At 41.6% G+C, this 15,713-nt stretch overlaps 1 protein-coding gene across 5 annotated transcripts in view; it reads left to right on the forward strand.

The window, feature by feature from the left end:
- SH3TC2 (SH3 domain and tetratricopeptide repeats 2) overlaps window positions 1-15,713 on the forward strand; it is a 96,809-nt gene that overhangs the window by 16,936 nt on the left and 64,160 nt on the right. For 2 of the 5 annotated variants that reach the window (XM_083181975.1, XM_083181976.1), the window contains exons 2-4: window positions 3,166-3,291; window positions 11,428-11,523; window positions 14,655-14,782. In XM_083181975.1, coding sequence (XP_083038101.1) covers window positions 3,166-3,291; window positions 11,428-11,523; window positions 14,655-14,782 — 350 coding nt within the window. Of the gene's footprint in view, window positions 1-2,884; window positions 3,046-3,165; window positions 3,292-11,427; window positions 11,524-14,654; window positions 14,783-15,713 lie in introns of those variants that run through there. The other 3 variants (XM_083181978.1, XM_083181979.1, XM_083181977.1) reach the window with 3 other exon arrangements.

Below are 15,713 nucleotides of genomic sequence, written 5' to 3' on the forward strand. Positions count from 1 at the left end.
ATTTAGCCAACAAGTAGATAGGGTAGAAATACATGCTTATTTTTCCACCAAAAGACAATGAAAAGTTAGCAAGTACTTATTGTCTATAAACAATACCCACCACCATTTTCTTGAGACTAGGAATCCATGGGCAGATGTACTATACAGTATTAAGCCTGGTGAAGTGATACAGTGGAAGGTGATAATGCAGCAGCCAATCAGCTCCTAACAGTCACTTATCAACCCCCCCCCCCCCCCCCCGGAAGCAACCCACTACTGGGTGAGCGATTGTTATACTACACGGAAAAAGGAAGCCTATATTGTGGGTGAACCGCATGCGTTCCACTGGGCACACGCAATTAGACCTAATGCTGGACGGCAATCGCCGGAGGACTTCCGGAAGTACACAGCCGGGAAGTGGATGGTGGAACACATATGCGTTCCACCTATGGCTAACTCATTTACTTTGTTTCATTTAAGTCGGGGATATTATTCTACCTCTCTTAAAAATCTCTTTTATGACTTCGCATTATTATTTTTCCCCCCAAACCCTGCTTTTTACCCAGTAAAACCTTTAGTTTATTTAAGATCCCAGACGATCATGTGACCTAAACCTGGAAGTGATGTAATCTCTACCAGTATGTTTACATATTTCTGTTACTTTTTCTGACTCATTCATAAAGAATAATAATAAACTTATAAGGTATATATATGTCTCCTAGCTTTTTTTTTATTCTGTTACTGGTATTATTCTCTTTGATTGTACAATTGATTGAACATCAAACATGGTCATTTATATGGGTATATATATCACTAGCAGCCACACTGGAAATCACCTTTGATAAAGCTACAGCCGGTAGCGAATTGTGTTAGGGGTTATTGCCTCAAAATCTCCAGGATTGGATCTGAACTGATTTACAGCTGCCTTGGTTCGTTTTTATCTGCACTTCCTCATTGGGCCTTTCCAGCAGGATTCCTCTGGCCCCCTAACGGACCCTCAACAATTGACACCCCCAGGTGACCCTTTGTTCACCTGAGGTCACAAGTTCACCTACATTGATTGACTCCTCAAACAACTACTGGGGTATTGCCCAATTCAAGAGGGATAACCATATCTCCACAACTCCTCCAGCGGCACCAACTGGGATTCCGCATCATTAGAGAGGACCTGTGATTCCATCTTCACCCAGATCTTCTGCGGGCAATTATTTCTTCACAGCATCCTCCAGCGGCATTGAACTGAGGAACCGTATCATCAATAGAGAGGACCCCTCATCTCCCCCGTCCCCTTTTACCAACCAACAACAGCAATACCTACCAACAGCAGCAAAATTGGTAAACCTTAAAATCATTGACTACTTTTTGAGCCTATGACATCTGTGGCTCCCATATCCATCCTGTGAGTGAGGCATTTATAATCTCCTTATTTTGTTTTTAATCAATTATTGTATATGTTATATATGTTATTTATTATGTTTTTTAATATGTATTAATTGGTAATCATTTTTATTACATAAAATTGCTCATTTAGCGCATTGTGTTTTTAATTCATTGTGGTCACAGCTCTGCTTCTTTGTATTTTTCTTATTTATTAAACCCCACCTATAACCAGACAGTTAAGATCTGATTGGCTGGTGTGTTATCCCCGGACATTCTATCACATCACCAGACTTAATAAATCTATACTAAGTAACCACTGACATTACTGGGGTACCATGTATTCATGAAGCACTGGCTACTGATGAATTGATGCGTCCTGTAGATTACAGGGGCCCTTTATAAACAATAACTTGGGGGGCACTTTTTTATTATTTGTTATATTTGAAAACAAATAACCCAGAGTTTCCATTTAATTCTTTTCAGTGTGATAAAGGTGTCACTGTTGCTTTTCATGTCCATGAACCGATTTAGTTGATCACTAAAACCAAAATCTTCCTCCTATACTGTGGGCAGTATTCAATGCTGGAGCAAGCGGCTGGCGAGGGGGTTAAACATCCGGGATTGCAGAAAACCAGCGATTAACCCCCGCGCCAACCGCTCTCTGTATTCAACGTTCCGAACAGTAAGGCTTGTGGCTAATGCAGGGAGCACGCTGCATTTAGCCGTGGGTATCGCTGATTCCCCCTCGCTCCAAAAAGGGAGCAAGGGGGAATCGGGGTATGCGGGGGGGGGGGGGGGGGGGGCGGTCAGTTTAATACTGACGGGGCGAGCAGTGACAGCAAGGAATATTACTGTATGCAGGAAGTATGGATTTTGCCTAAATTGAATGCTAATGTTTCCATCCACACTGGTTATTGCTGTGTGTAGACTGGATTTTGTCCAGCTCGTGCAGTAAAAATCATGGTGCAATCTCTGGCAGGTTGAACATAATCTGTGATGTTGGGGGATCTCACCACTCACAATGGTCTCTCTTTGAGAGTTTGTATATTATGTGTTTAGAAAACATTGCGATTCCATCCTGACTTTCATGTGTCCATCCCAGGAACAGGAACCTCACAGACAATCCTAGAAGAATGACACAAATCTCAAGAGTGTTCCCTTCATAGTTGGCAGTTTCCTGTACGATTGTTCCCCTGCATGAATCAAGTCATTAGATCATTTTCCTCCCACGTTCTGCTTAGCACATTTGTGTCTCATAAGAGGCTGCTAAGATTCCGAAGTGTGATGATTCCATTTACATTTCTGTACTGTGTTATGGAATTTTTACGGCCTCTTCTTTCTCCTCAGGAATCTATCACTATCTGCTTTTTCTCCAATCTCTTGTGTTATTGTATACAGTATATTTTCTACTGACGTGTTTGTACAATAAACAAGCTCACCTTTTCCCTATACAGATATCTCCATGGATACTGACATTACCCCCCCCCCCACGCGCGCACACACACACACACACACACACACGCACACACACTTGAAATACCAGCTATAAATAGATAGAGATTGGGACAGATACAGAAGTGCAAGCTGATAAGAAAAATGACAATAATGCTTATGAATAAATTTCCTGCAGCAACACATAAACCTGCAGATTTGCAGAATACGTCACTGATTTGTGTGTTTGAGGGGGTGTGTAATAATATATATATAGATATATATCATTTATTAGGATCTGTGGGGTAATGCAGCATTGTGACTATCTCCTGACTCATTCCAAGGATGCTGTATGATTCCTGGTACTGTCTTCAGTGTCCTCTGCAGGTAGTGGCTCTGTGGACAGCACAGACTCCGGATTCCTGGCAGGCTGGTCCCATTGGCAAGGCTGCAGTCCACACCGACAAGAACGATGTCCCGATGTGGAAACAATGGCATCAGGCAAGTAAATATCTGGGGTGTATGCATTTTTTTGTACAGATTATTAATGATTATTTGTGAACATTGTCATTCTCCACATCAAGCGAATGCATGTTCCAAATTGATATAAAGTTGCCAAGATTATGTATACACTCTGTATAGTCAGTGGCAAGAGGTAGAAACGGTCCTAGCAGGTACTGGTACTGTAATGTTTTCCAGAGCTCTTCCTAGGTCTCCATAGTAACATTTCATGTCAGTATTTTCATACTATACACAGTAATGCAGTGCGTATGTCTGTAAGGGAAAAAACGAATATTTAACATTGATTTCACCATATTTTTAATGATCACGCATACTGCAGCATTTGCTATGCCTTTATGCTGGTTATCTTTGCCAAATTTGTAGATTCTGGTGCACATATGAATATACAGTACTACCATATGCTGTATAATAAAGTGTATATTGCTTGATCACATATATATATTAATGTTGTTTAAAGTAATAATATGAGTTATAAACTGTTAATGTATACTGCACAGCTAAAGTCTGATCTACTTCTAACTGAGGACAAGAATGTTCTGATTTCTGTTTTCCAACCCATGCCCATAGTTACACAGGCACACTGACGCTCAGCCTCCATCCTTGTACAGCATTGTGTATTGCTCACATTACAGCCCAGCACTTCTCTATAGCTAAAGTATACCGGACGTGTAAAAATTAGCCATAATATTTTTATTTTAATTCTAATTATTTTAATTTCTTAATACAGATTAACACAATCATAACTTCTTTAACTATTAACTAGTATTTCTGTGGGTTTTCTTTTTTTACATTTATATAAATGCGCAAAAAAATAGCAATCATGTTGGTTAGTATTACAGTATGGCTACTATTTGCTTGGATGAGACGTATGTTATATATCTGAACTTTTATAAACCTGTTTGCGGTCTGAACATTTACATTCAGTACCAGTAGACTGTAATTGATAAAGCATCTATAGAACCTGACTTATTCCATTGACAGAAAGGTTTCTCCTGATTGCAGCAGAATGTACCTTGTACCAATTTCCTATGCATTATGAGCCTGATTCTGGTTCACTTGCAAAAGCAAGGTGGGGCAGATGTAACATGTGCAGAGAGAGTTAGATTTGGGTGGGGTGTGTGCTTCAAACTGATATCTACAGTATATTGCAGTGTAATATTAAAACAGCTAGTATTTACTTTGCACAGAAACAAAATAACTCGCTCAAATCTAACTCTCTCTGCACACCTGCAGTGCATGTGGTTTTGTGAGAGAGAGAGAGATAATTTTCTTTTGAGAGTGAACCAGTATCAGGCCCTATGTGTAGTGCAACATTATTTGTTCTTTTATATGATGAAAATATGGCTTCTCCCTATGCATCAAGTGCTAGTGCAGTGTTATTGCTGGCAGTACTGTATCTCCTGCCTGAATTGTTGGGCTTCACCAGGGCCGGCAAGAGGTATGCCGGGCCCAGGTACAATTTTGGGGGTGTGACCTAATAGCAGGAGGCGTTTTCACACCCCCTTAGCAGAAAAAATAAAAAGCCTTTAAAACAGTCAACAGTTGAGGGGGGAGTGTCCCCCCCCGTCGCCTCAACAGCCCAGCACACTCTACAGCATGTGCTGTGCTGCTGCTGCTTGGGAGGAAGGAGGGGGGTTGGACCAGGGCCCCTGCCGGGGCCATTCCAGCAAGCCAGGGCCTGGGTAATTAGAACCTGCTCCCCACCCCATTTCGGTGGCCCTGGGCTTCACCTGGTAAAACTTCATTTTTATTTATTTTTTAACAATGGATGCTGTGATCTCCATATGGCTTTTTAAATATTTCTTCTGTATTTGAAACATTATTGTTTTTCCTTTAACAAGGGAGACTATAAATATATTCGAGTTTATATTAGGTGCAGTGCACAAGGGCCCCCTGGTGGGCCCACACCACACACCTTACCCCCATTTTTTCAATACTTACCCCTCTGGAGTCGGGTGTGGTATGGGGCTCCAACAGGGGGTGAATGCAAAGAAGACCCTTGTAGGCTCACTGTGCTCGCCATGCTGCGGGCACGGTGGCTGGCTACGCTCACCACAGGTTCTATTCTCTCTCTATGGGGGTCGTGGACCCCCACAAGGGAGAATAGCCACTGTGTGTCGGTATCCCCCCTATCGGAGCACCGGCAGTCGGGATACTGACTGTCGGTATCCCCACTGTCGGAGCGTCATCTGGCACCCCTGGAGTCCTGAACATGCTCTTGCATACATAACTGTCCTAACCTTAGAATGCCCCAGTTCTATAATGTCCTACATCAATAGGTGTAATCAGATGTGGCTCCATCAGTCTTATAGGCTGTTTAGCGCCAGTGATTCAAGATGTGCCCCAAATATTGGGAGTAGTGCTAATCAGTGCCAGATTATGGTCTAAATGGGCCTGGAGCTGAAAATGATCAAGGGCCTATTATACGCAATAATAGGGGTTGTGGCCAGCACCTAATAATGTGGGGGGCGTGACCAGTGTTCTGGTTGGGTGGTCTGCTCATGGGTGTGTCTCTATTTTGCATATATATATGCAAGTATGCTCACTACGGAGCGGAGGCCGGCACTCACGGAGTCTTGTCAGCAAGAATAATACAGCAACACCCAAGTGTATATATATACCCGGCAATATATCTCCCTTCATCCTGTGAGTGTCGTAATTTTGAATATATTATTATGTATTGACGGGTGCCCTCCAAAGGTGCACCCGCAGGACACCGATGGGGTCAGGCGGCATTCCAGTCATAAAAAAAACTACTGAAAGCCAAAACTTGGTAGACAACATTTCAGCACCTTTTATGTGTTTACCACACCATATACCCCTTATACAAATCAGGCAACACAATAGTAACCCCCTTATACTGTACTTGCCTCTTACACATTATGCCATATGGAATGAGCCAAAATTCACACAAATTAAGGCAAAATTCACATTTTGCCACATGGATTGAGCAAAAATTCACACTATACCAAACGGATTGATCCAAAATTCACAATATACTTCTCAAACAGGGACATTACGCGCCACATTAAACATTTACACCATAATGCCCATTATATGTTAAGCCACACGCCATAATGTCCATAACGTATTATGCCAAACACCATAATGCCAATTAAAAATTATGCTACATAAGCGCTTACCTACGTGCTTATTGCCATGTGGGATTACATACACATACACATGCTCGCAGTAACTGGGGGACAGCGGCCACCAGGCAGAAGTGGCAGCCAATGACAGCCGGGCAGAGAGCGGGGGATCTGCCCGGCTGTATTCAGAGCACTGCAGGTCCTGGCTATATGAAATACCCCTTTCATACCAGAAAATGCAGGGATTTACCCGGGAACATGAACATGATCAGCCATGAAATTTACAGTTCAGAAATAAAAAAATTGGTTTACCCGCAATATCTCTGGAACCAATTAACCCATATGAACTGGTATCAGATTGAAGGCCCAGCAATTTGGGTTCAAATTAAATCAACGTCGAGCTTCTGTGATGCCAGGGGGGAAACTGGCAGCTGTCAGAACTGGGCGGGGCTAGCAATGCGGGGCTGGGCTCGTTGGAAAGCCCCAGAGAGAGTGGAGAGTGTCTGGGGCTGTAGCTCCATCAGGCCCATTGTTAATCCAGCCCTGGTGCTAATTAATCCTGTACTAGTATGATGACATTACATACAATGGTTTTCATAAGTGTATTAAAAATACTTTTAGTATTGTGTAATAAATACCATAGGTTCCAAGACTGTGGAAGATTCTTCTCCATTATGTCAATAATCTATCTGGTAATTCATCTGCATAAACAGCGGAAGATCTAGAAGCCAATAGGGATTTCTAGTATGGAACGGTACATCGCCTGGTCTGAGCTGATTGAATGCGTCATGCAGCCGTAAATGAACAAGGTCTTACCTCATTTTTAAAGACTGTCCTTCCACTGCCCAGCTTCCAGACTACTGGCTACTACATTCCCAGCAGATATACTGTATTTAGGGGTATATAGGTATGTCTGAGAGCATCTTAAAATTAGAGGTAAAAGAGCAGTAGGCAACCGTGAAAATGTCTCCCAAGTGTCCCTGTTGCCCTAAAACAAAACAGTTTGCTTTTAGGACCAGTATATAGAATTGAAATGTGGGATCCATTTGAATGGTCAACAGTGTCTAGGTTGACCACTATTGGTCGACAGTAAAAAGGTCAACATGGGTCAGGTTGCAATTGAAAAAAGGTTGACAGGAGGGGTGCCGGACGTCTCACCGACAGTCGGGATTCCGACAGTCATTACTCCGACGTCGGAATCCTGACTGCTACCTCATGGTGGTTCACGACCCCCATAGATGGAGAATAAAATAGGTGGCGATCGCAGCGAGCCCGCAAGGGGCTTCATTTTTGCTCCCCCCCACTGTGCAGTCGGGATTCCGACGTCACGCTAATGACTGTCGGAATCCAGACTGTCGGTGTGTTATACCACACCCGACGGGAAAGGTCTACACCGAAAAAGGTTGATATGAGTTTTTAATGTGGGTTATTTTTTTCACAATCTTCATAATCGACGCGGTCATACAGTTAGATTATAATAGTGTGCCCGAAGCATGGAGTGTGTAGCGGTACACCTATACCTGGTCCTTGTCCATGTTGGCAGATTTTGACAGACACCAATTTTTTGTTGCCCTTTTTCTCTTAACCATTTTTATGTCGATCTTTTTGCTTCTATCAACCTTTTGTTAATGTCGAACTAAACCATGGTGACCTTTTTAATGTGTCAGTCTTTTCACTGTCGACCAATAGTGGACGACCTGTTGACGATCATTCGGTCGACAGTAATTAGGATGACAAACACCCATGGAATATACGTGCAGGAGATTAACTACTGTAGTGTATATCAACATCTAGATAAGTGTAGGTATCAGAATTATAACAAAATATACAGGTACCACAAATGTTATACATTTGTTTATTTTTTGTTAAATCTGGTAAAAAAAATATTAATATGCAGTGCTTTATTCTTCTTTCAAGCATACCTTTGAGATCATATAGTTAGCAGGTAAGCATTTCCTATACTTTTAATATACTGCATGGTCATTAGTATTTGGACTTATTTATGGATAGGGCCTGCTGTATAGTTGGCTGTGTGTGTTTGTGTAAAATGATGCGCAAGTGCACAAAAATGAACAGCGCTTTTGTGCGGATTCTGTTGCATACACTTATTACTCCTCCTTATGCATAGAGAGATGGTTCAGGAAAGGATAGGAGCATGTTGGCATAAACCGTATACTGTAAGGATGTGTAGTGTTCATTCATTCTAGCACCCGCCATTTTTGAAAACCCATGCAGTTCCTCTTCCCTGCCTGGGGTGTCGCTGACTGCTGTGGTGTTTCTAACACAGGTCTGGTTTGCATGTTTCCAATTGTAAAGCGCAACGGAATATGCTGCGCTATGTAAGGAACTGTAAATAAATAAAATATCAGTGCTGATATACAGACCATAATGTGCTAGCTAGAACCAATACAGCAGACAGCGACACCCCAGGCAGGGAAGAGGAACTGCATGGATTTTCAAATATGGCGGGTGCTAGAATGAACACTAGGTCCATACACACTGCTCAAAATGTATGTGTATGGTGAGATATAATGGGTAAAATCTCTGCGATGAAAAATGGAAAATAGGCATATATTCCTGTCAGAATTATCTGTTATGGGTCAAATTACACACTGATAATGATGGCTACAGAACTTCTTATTGTCTGATGTATCTGGACCGATATTGCTATGCATAGTGTGTGCTGTAGTGTAGCTTCTACAGCACACACTATATTCAGCAATTTGCATTAGGCACCAATTTACATTAGTATATATTTCTATTTGTACAGCGGCAGTTACAAATTATAGCTGTATGATTTGCAAAGGAGAATTTGCGTCCTGCTTGGCATATACATGGAATTGTATATGTTGTGTGTTTGGCATAAAATATATTCAACTTCTGCACGAGCCTGATAATTAAATTGGTATATGACTTTCAGGGACATTTAACAAAAATCACATTTCCAAGGCTACAGGGGGCAATAGCCATCTTCAGATGGCATTATCTGGGGGGGGGGCAATCATCAGTGTACATTGCATTATGGACGTTGGTAAATCTGGCATCTTTGCATATACCATAGAAACCTATGGGGGTTGCAGATGCTGGTGGGAATGGAGGGTTCTCCGATATCTGCTGCAGTACCTTTTGTCTTCTATTTGGCGGGTACTAAATATATATTGATCAATGGTCCCCATAGTGTACCATAAAATAGTATGCTCCTCAAGCTGGTAAGGCATACTCAGACTGGTGCTCAGCAGCAGGAGTTCCACAACTTACTCTGAACATAAAGTGTTGTATCTTGTACATAGAAGAAACACTGCATGTAGAGCAAAACTTTTATTTCCCAAGGATCCACTTCTGCAGCCACAGAGTGACTTGACATTTACCAGTGAGATTATTCTGACAGCACATGTATTTATTATTTATTACCAGTTATTTCACTAGCGCACACCTATTCTGTAGCGCTTTACAGGGATAATTTGACATTCAGATCAGTCCCTGCCCCAGTAGAGCATGCAATCTATATTCCCTACCATGTGTACACAAAAACACCGGCATTCTAGAGTTAATTTTGTTGGGAGCCAAGTAACCTACCAGTAAAGTATATTTTTGGATTGTGGGCGGAAATCAGAGTACCCTGCAGAAACCCAAAGAAGCATCGGGAGAAACTATTCCGCAGTTAGGGACATGGTTGGAATCAAACCCATGACCAAGTGCTGTGAGGCAGTAATGCTAACCATTACACCGTCCGTGCTACCCCAAATCCGCAAACAGCAGATATGCACCGTACTGTGTTTTAAATTACTGCCTAATTTTCCTTGATACTCCAGAGGTGAGCAGGGAAATGTTAGCTTACAGGCAAGAGGGCCAAATGTGGCGTAGCAGGCAGGAAAATCTTACTCCTGTTTAATGTGACTTCACCCACTATTTGGAATGTTCATGCCACTTCAGGTGGCATGATTACTGCCATATTACAACTCTGCCCACACTTAGTTCACCTTAGAACTACTATATTACAAGCTAATTAGGAACTTTTGTGTTTGTTCACGCTGAGCCTGGGAGGCTGTAATGTAAATTGAGCATTCCACTTTAAATAGTTTATTTTTGTAGAGATGATATACAGACAGGGAAGAAATGCACTCTGTCAATAGAAACATAACAGCTCTTTTTCCAGGACTTTAAAGTTCCTGTATTTATATACCATGTTGAGGGAAAACAAAGCTCAAACACAATTTGTTCTTGCATGAGAGTACACTATTTAAGACTTGTTATTATGCGTTTCTTTCTCAATACTACCAGTGGGGGCATCTAATGTTGCTTAAGGCTGTGTACCCACTGACGTGTGTCATTCTTAAACATGCATTTGATATATGGTTGTTAATTAATTAATGTTTTAAGTAAAATTTTTCATTGGGGCATATAAGGTCACTTTTTGTTTAGTTAATAAGATTCATTGAATGGAGTAGGAAAACTTCAGCAAAGTACAAACTACAGGTATCAAAATTATTCCGAATGGCATTGACGTTGTAGCTGGTTATGAGGACACTAGAAAGACTGGCTTTAGTTTTAAGAGCCATGTTTGCACATTGTACTATTGTCAATTGCAGCACGCCTTATAGCGGACCTGTCACCTCAAATTACTGCCAAACAAATAAATACCAATAAACACCAATAAATACCAATTGTATGTTTCGTTTTAAAATGATCACATTTCCTACAGATTCATGGGTCTATTTACTAAAGTGGACAGAGAAAAAGGGCCAACCAACCAGCTCCTAACTGTCATTTTTCAAACACAGCGTGTAACATGCCAGTTGGCTCAATGGCTGGTACCTTTACTTCCGTCCACTTTATCTCCATCCAAGGTGGACCCCTCAGTCACTTCCCTCAATGTTTAAGAACTGACAGTGTCAGAAAAGGTGTGAGATGTACAGTATGATGTCAGCATGAGGTACAGTATAGGTATTGCACCATTGTATAGTTTCTACTGTGCCATGTTTATTTCCGTATGCATGAGGAGTCTCCATGCTTTGTGTCTCCATAGATGACCCGGAGGATTCAGAGCTTGTCTCTGTGGCTGATGAGACCCCATTGGGGAAGGACTCTGTCTCCCTTGGAGTGGGAGAAGGATATATCACTGGTAATAGCTGGTGTACAAACTAATTATAGTCTTCATCAGACCTTTGTCTGTATGTTGCTTATACAGAGTCACAAGCAACCGTATTCTAAACCTACAGTAGAAGGTTGAGGTGGACGGAAGATCATCACGGTAACCTCCAAGACACGGAATGGGTGTAACTGATTTTAAATATGTTTTATTTGTGGAGATTGATCATGTTTAGATATCAGGCATAACGAATAAATTGCCTTCAGTTTATGTTAGTTAACCTCTCATCTGTACATGGACTACAGGTAAGCCAATAAACAGTAAAATTATGCTTTATACATATTTTCAAATACGTGTTCAAATAAAGTAGGAGGCTTCTTTACAGTAACAGCAGTGCCTGTATATTACATATTACTGACATTTCTAACTTTCACACTAAATAGTTAACCTTTTTACAGCTATGTTTTTATGTTCTAATTAAGGGTCTGATTCTGAGTCGCACACAAGTCTGAATATGGCTATGTCTACCCGTGCATGCTTCCCAGCTGCATGCATGCAACATACAAAGAGAGACAGGAGAGTTTGTAGGTTGGTGGTTACCAGCCTTGGACTGTTAGAATGATTCATTTTGGAGTTTAAGCTTGTTCCCCTCATCTAATAGCAAGATCCCAAATTTCATTGGTGTGGGTGAAACCAAGCATTGCTTATACAGACAGGGCTGCAATAGGATTGCATAACAATATAATATTTCGGTGCACCACAGCCTTCTATATGTTATTGAGCCTACAAGTTATTCCTGTTCTTATGCATCTCAGTTGGTCTTATCCCAGCAGCGGCCGCGCAGGCGTTTCTGGGTAACAGTAATATTCTGAAAGCATGCAAGAGAACCGTGTTGTTGGTGTGTCATGGGCGTGTAGCCAGAGTTTATTGCTATTCTGAGTCTATGCAAAGTGGATGCCAAATTCAGACTGATCCTGCAATTAGCATGGGATAGGCGTAATTGTCGTAGATATAGAATATGGCTGTGCTTATTGACAGAAGACTAGGATGGAGCGATCCCATAGATGAAGACAACTCAGAATAGTGGAACATAGTCGCATTAGCAGTATTCGCTTCAGCCATTCGGATTTGCATTATGTTCAACTCTGTAGCAGACTCTAAAGCTGGCCATACATCTACAGATCGAATGTCAGATCTGGCTGGTTGGAACAAAAACCTGGTAATGGATGAGTGACAGTTTTTGGCAGTTTTCCAGCAATTCAAAGCAAATGGTCAACTGTCATTTACTCTCATCCATTACCAGGTTTTTGTTCCAACCAGCCCAATCTGACAATCTATCTGTAGATGTACGGGGACCATAAGATTGTGATCCTAGCCATTTAGGCATTCCTTTTATATATCAGGGCCTTTCCCATTTAATGTAAAATGAGTTACTAAAGCTAATGTATGATCTATTCTATATGATAGATACTTAAAGTGTATATGGGTCACAGGGTCGACAGTAAGAAGATCGACAGCCAATAGGTTGACCACTATTGGTCGACAGGCCATAGATCGACATATGAAAAAGGTCAACATGCCTTAGGTCCACACGGTGGAAAGGTCAAAACGGGCAATATGTTGACATGGAAAAGGATGACCCGAAAAAAAGTCAATATGAGGCTTTCACTTTTTGTGACTGTGTCGACACACTTTAACATGGGCACCATATAAGTGTACTTTGAACGCCCTTCTACAGCTATGGTGCCTCTCTATATTCGGCATACTACTGTAATCTAACTCTATATCCACTTGGATAGTAAAGCATGAAAAACCACCTGTTTTGGAAAAAAAATGTGAAAAACTCATGTTGACCTTTTTCATGTTGACCTGTCCCACATCAACCTATTGCATGTGTCGACCATTTGACCATGTTGACTTAAGGCATGTCTACCTTTTTCATGTGTCAACAAATGGCCTGTCAACCAATAGTGGTTGACCTATATAGACTGGTGGCCTTTTTATTGTCGACCTACGGACCGCATCCCCCTTGATGTGTGTATATCTCTTACAAAATCCATTGATTACTTTACATATATTAAAAGAACTTCAATTATAGCAGCTAATTAAATGGACATTTTACTGAAAAATCTACTAGGGCTAAATTTACTAAACCTTCTGAAAAGAAAAAGAGGCGATGTTGTCCATAGCAACCAATCAGATCCTGTCTATAATTTTCTAGTATGCAATAGACAGAATCTAAATGGTTGCTATGGGCAACGTCACCTCTTCTCGTTTTGAGAAGCTTTAGCATATTTACCCCTAATCTTGATAGCATTATTTATGATAATTCGACCACTAGGTGTCGCTGCCTTTACCTTTAATTTCATAGAAAGTTCTCTAATGAAGAAATGCACATGGGGCCTTTTTCTAGTTCACTCTTTCTGACAAAATCCTTCTTAGATGGACAAAACCATGTGCACTGCAGGTGGGGCAGATGTAACTTGTGCAGAGAGAATTAGATTTGGGTGGGGTTTTACTTCAAAGTGAGATCTATATTGCAGTGTAAAAATAAAGCAGCCAGTATTTACCCTGCACAGAAACAAAATAACTCACCCAAATCTAATTCTCTCTGCACATTTTACATCTGCCCCCCTGCAGTGCACATGGTTTTGTCCATCTAAGAAGGATTTTGTCAGAAAGAATGAACTAGAATAACCTCCCTAGTGTAAGTGTAAAACCCCAAACACATGGATGCCTCTATGCAAATTAAACTTTAAATGAACTCAGGCAAAAATCACTTGTGCAGTAACTTGTGAAACCAAAAGAAGCCGTTCCTGTTACATGTATGTGGATTTTCAATTGCGTTTGTAACAATGACAGGATGCAGCGAACACAATTATACAATGGCTGCAAATGTATGAGGCTCATACTGTAGAATAGTTGTATATTAAATGCCAAAATACAGGATTAAGGGATTTAAAGTGTGCAGAATACATTACACGATCCACAGGCTGCTGAATGTACAAATGCTCTCTGGGCAGTTGTGGAGTAATTCTGTAGTTAGTATTCCTATCCCTGTGTACTGTTAGCTCTGCAGGTAGTGTACTCTGTCTGTACAGCACAGTTACCAAGTAAACACTGCTCGTTTCCTCTCCTGTTTCTGCCCTTCCTGTTTTCTACAGAAATCTCCCTGTCCTACTCCATCCTGAAACGCTCCACCCTGGGCCCTAATGTCTCTCTGCAGGAGGCGGCCAGGAAGACTCTGTGGGCTCTTGAAAATGATAATAAAGAAACCCTGTTGCTTTTTAAGGTAGGCCTATATTGTACTATGTGATATTATAAAGCATTGGTGCTCGAGATTGTGATACCAATATATCTATTTTGCTTGTGTTAAAATTAAGTCCTTTTAATAAAGTGGTTTATAAATGGGTATGGGTAGTTAGGTCAACAGTGTCTACGTGGACCACTATTGGTCAACGGGCACATTTTTTGAGGATGTAGGTTGCCATGGACACTGTATAAGTGTACCGAGTCCCTTCCCATGGCTCACTGCATTCACTATGCTTTGGGCCTGGTGCCCCGCTGTGCTCAGCAAACTATTACATTTCCATTATGGCAGTCTCGAATCATGTGGATGGTCTTTTAGCCTTTATGTAATAGTAGTATGTATGAGACGGCCATAATGTAATGAGGAGTAAAAACCAACATGCCATTTACTTGATGAAAGAAATGAAAATGACGAAGCGAAAGTGCAAATACACGATGGATTAGAATCTAATGAGAGCGACAGACACCTTCACTGGTAATAGTAACCTGTTACACATCTTTCTGTGTGATGTATTCAGTAATTAAAGTAAAATCCTACAACCTCAGTGTATAAATGCAGGGCAGCCGAGAGGTATGCCAGGCCCCGGTAAAATTTGGGGGGCATGACCTAATTGCAGGAGGCGTGACCACCTCCCACAATTAGGCCACGCCCCCAAAATGATTAGAGGGGGGTATAAAAAACACTCTAAAGTCGAGGGGGGTTGGAGAGTGTTTTATTGCCCCTCTCCCCCCTTCAGAAGCAGCAGCATACACCTACAGCTAGTGCTGTGCTGACACACTCTCAAGCTATAGAGGTGTGTGCTGCTAGGGACAGAGGAGGAAGGAGGGGGGGGGACAGACCAGGGCCCCCACTGGTTTCCTCCAGCAAGCCTGTTCCCAGGTACTAAGTACCAGCCCCCCCCCCCCCTCTCTCG

Source organism: Crinia signifera, chromosome 4 (assembly GCF_055691185.1).
Source record: "Crinia signifera chromosome 4, ASM5569118v1, whole genome shotgun sequence".
NCBI classification, from domain to species: domain Eukaryota; kingdom Metazoa; phylum Chordata; class Amphibia; order Anura; family Myobatrachidae; genus Crinia; species Crinia signifera.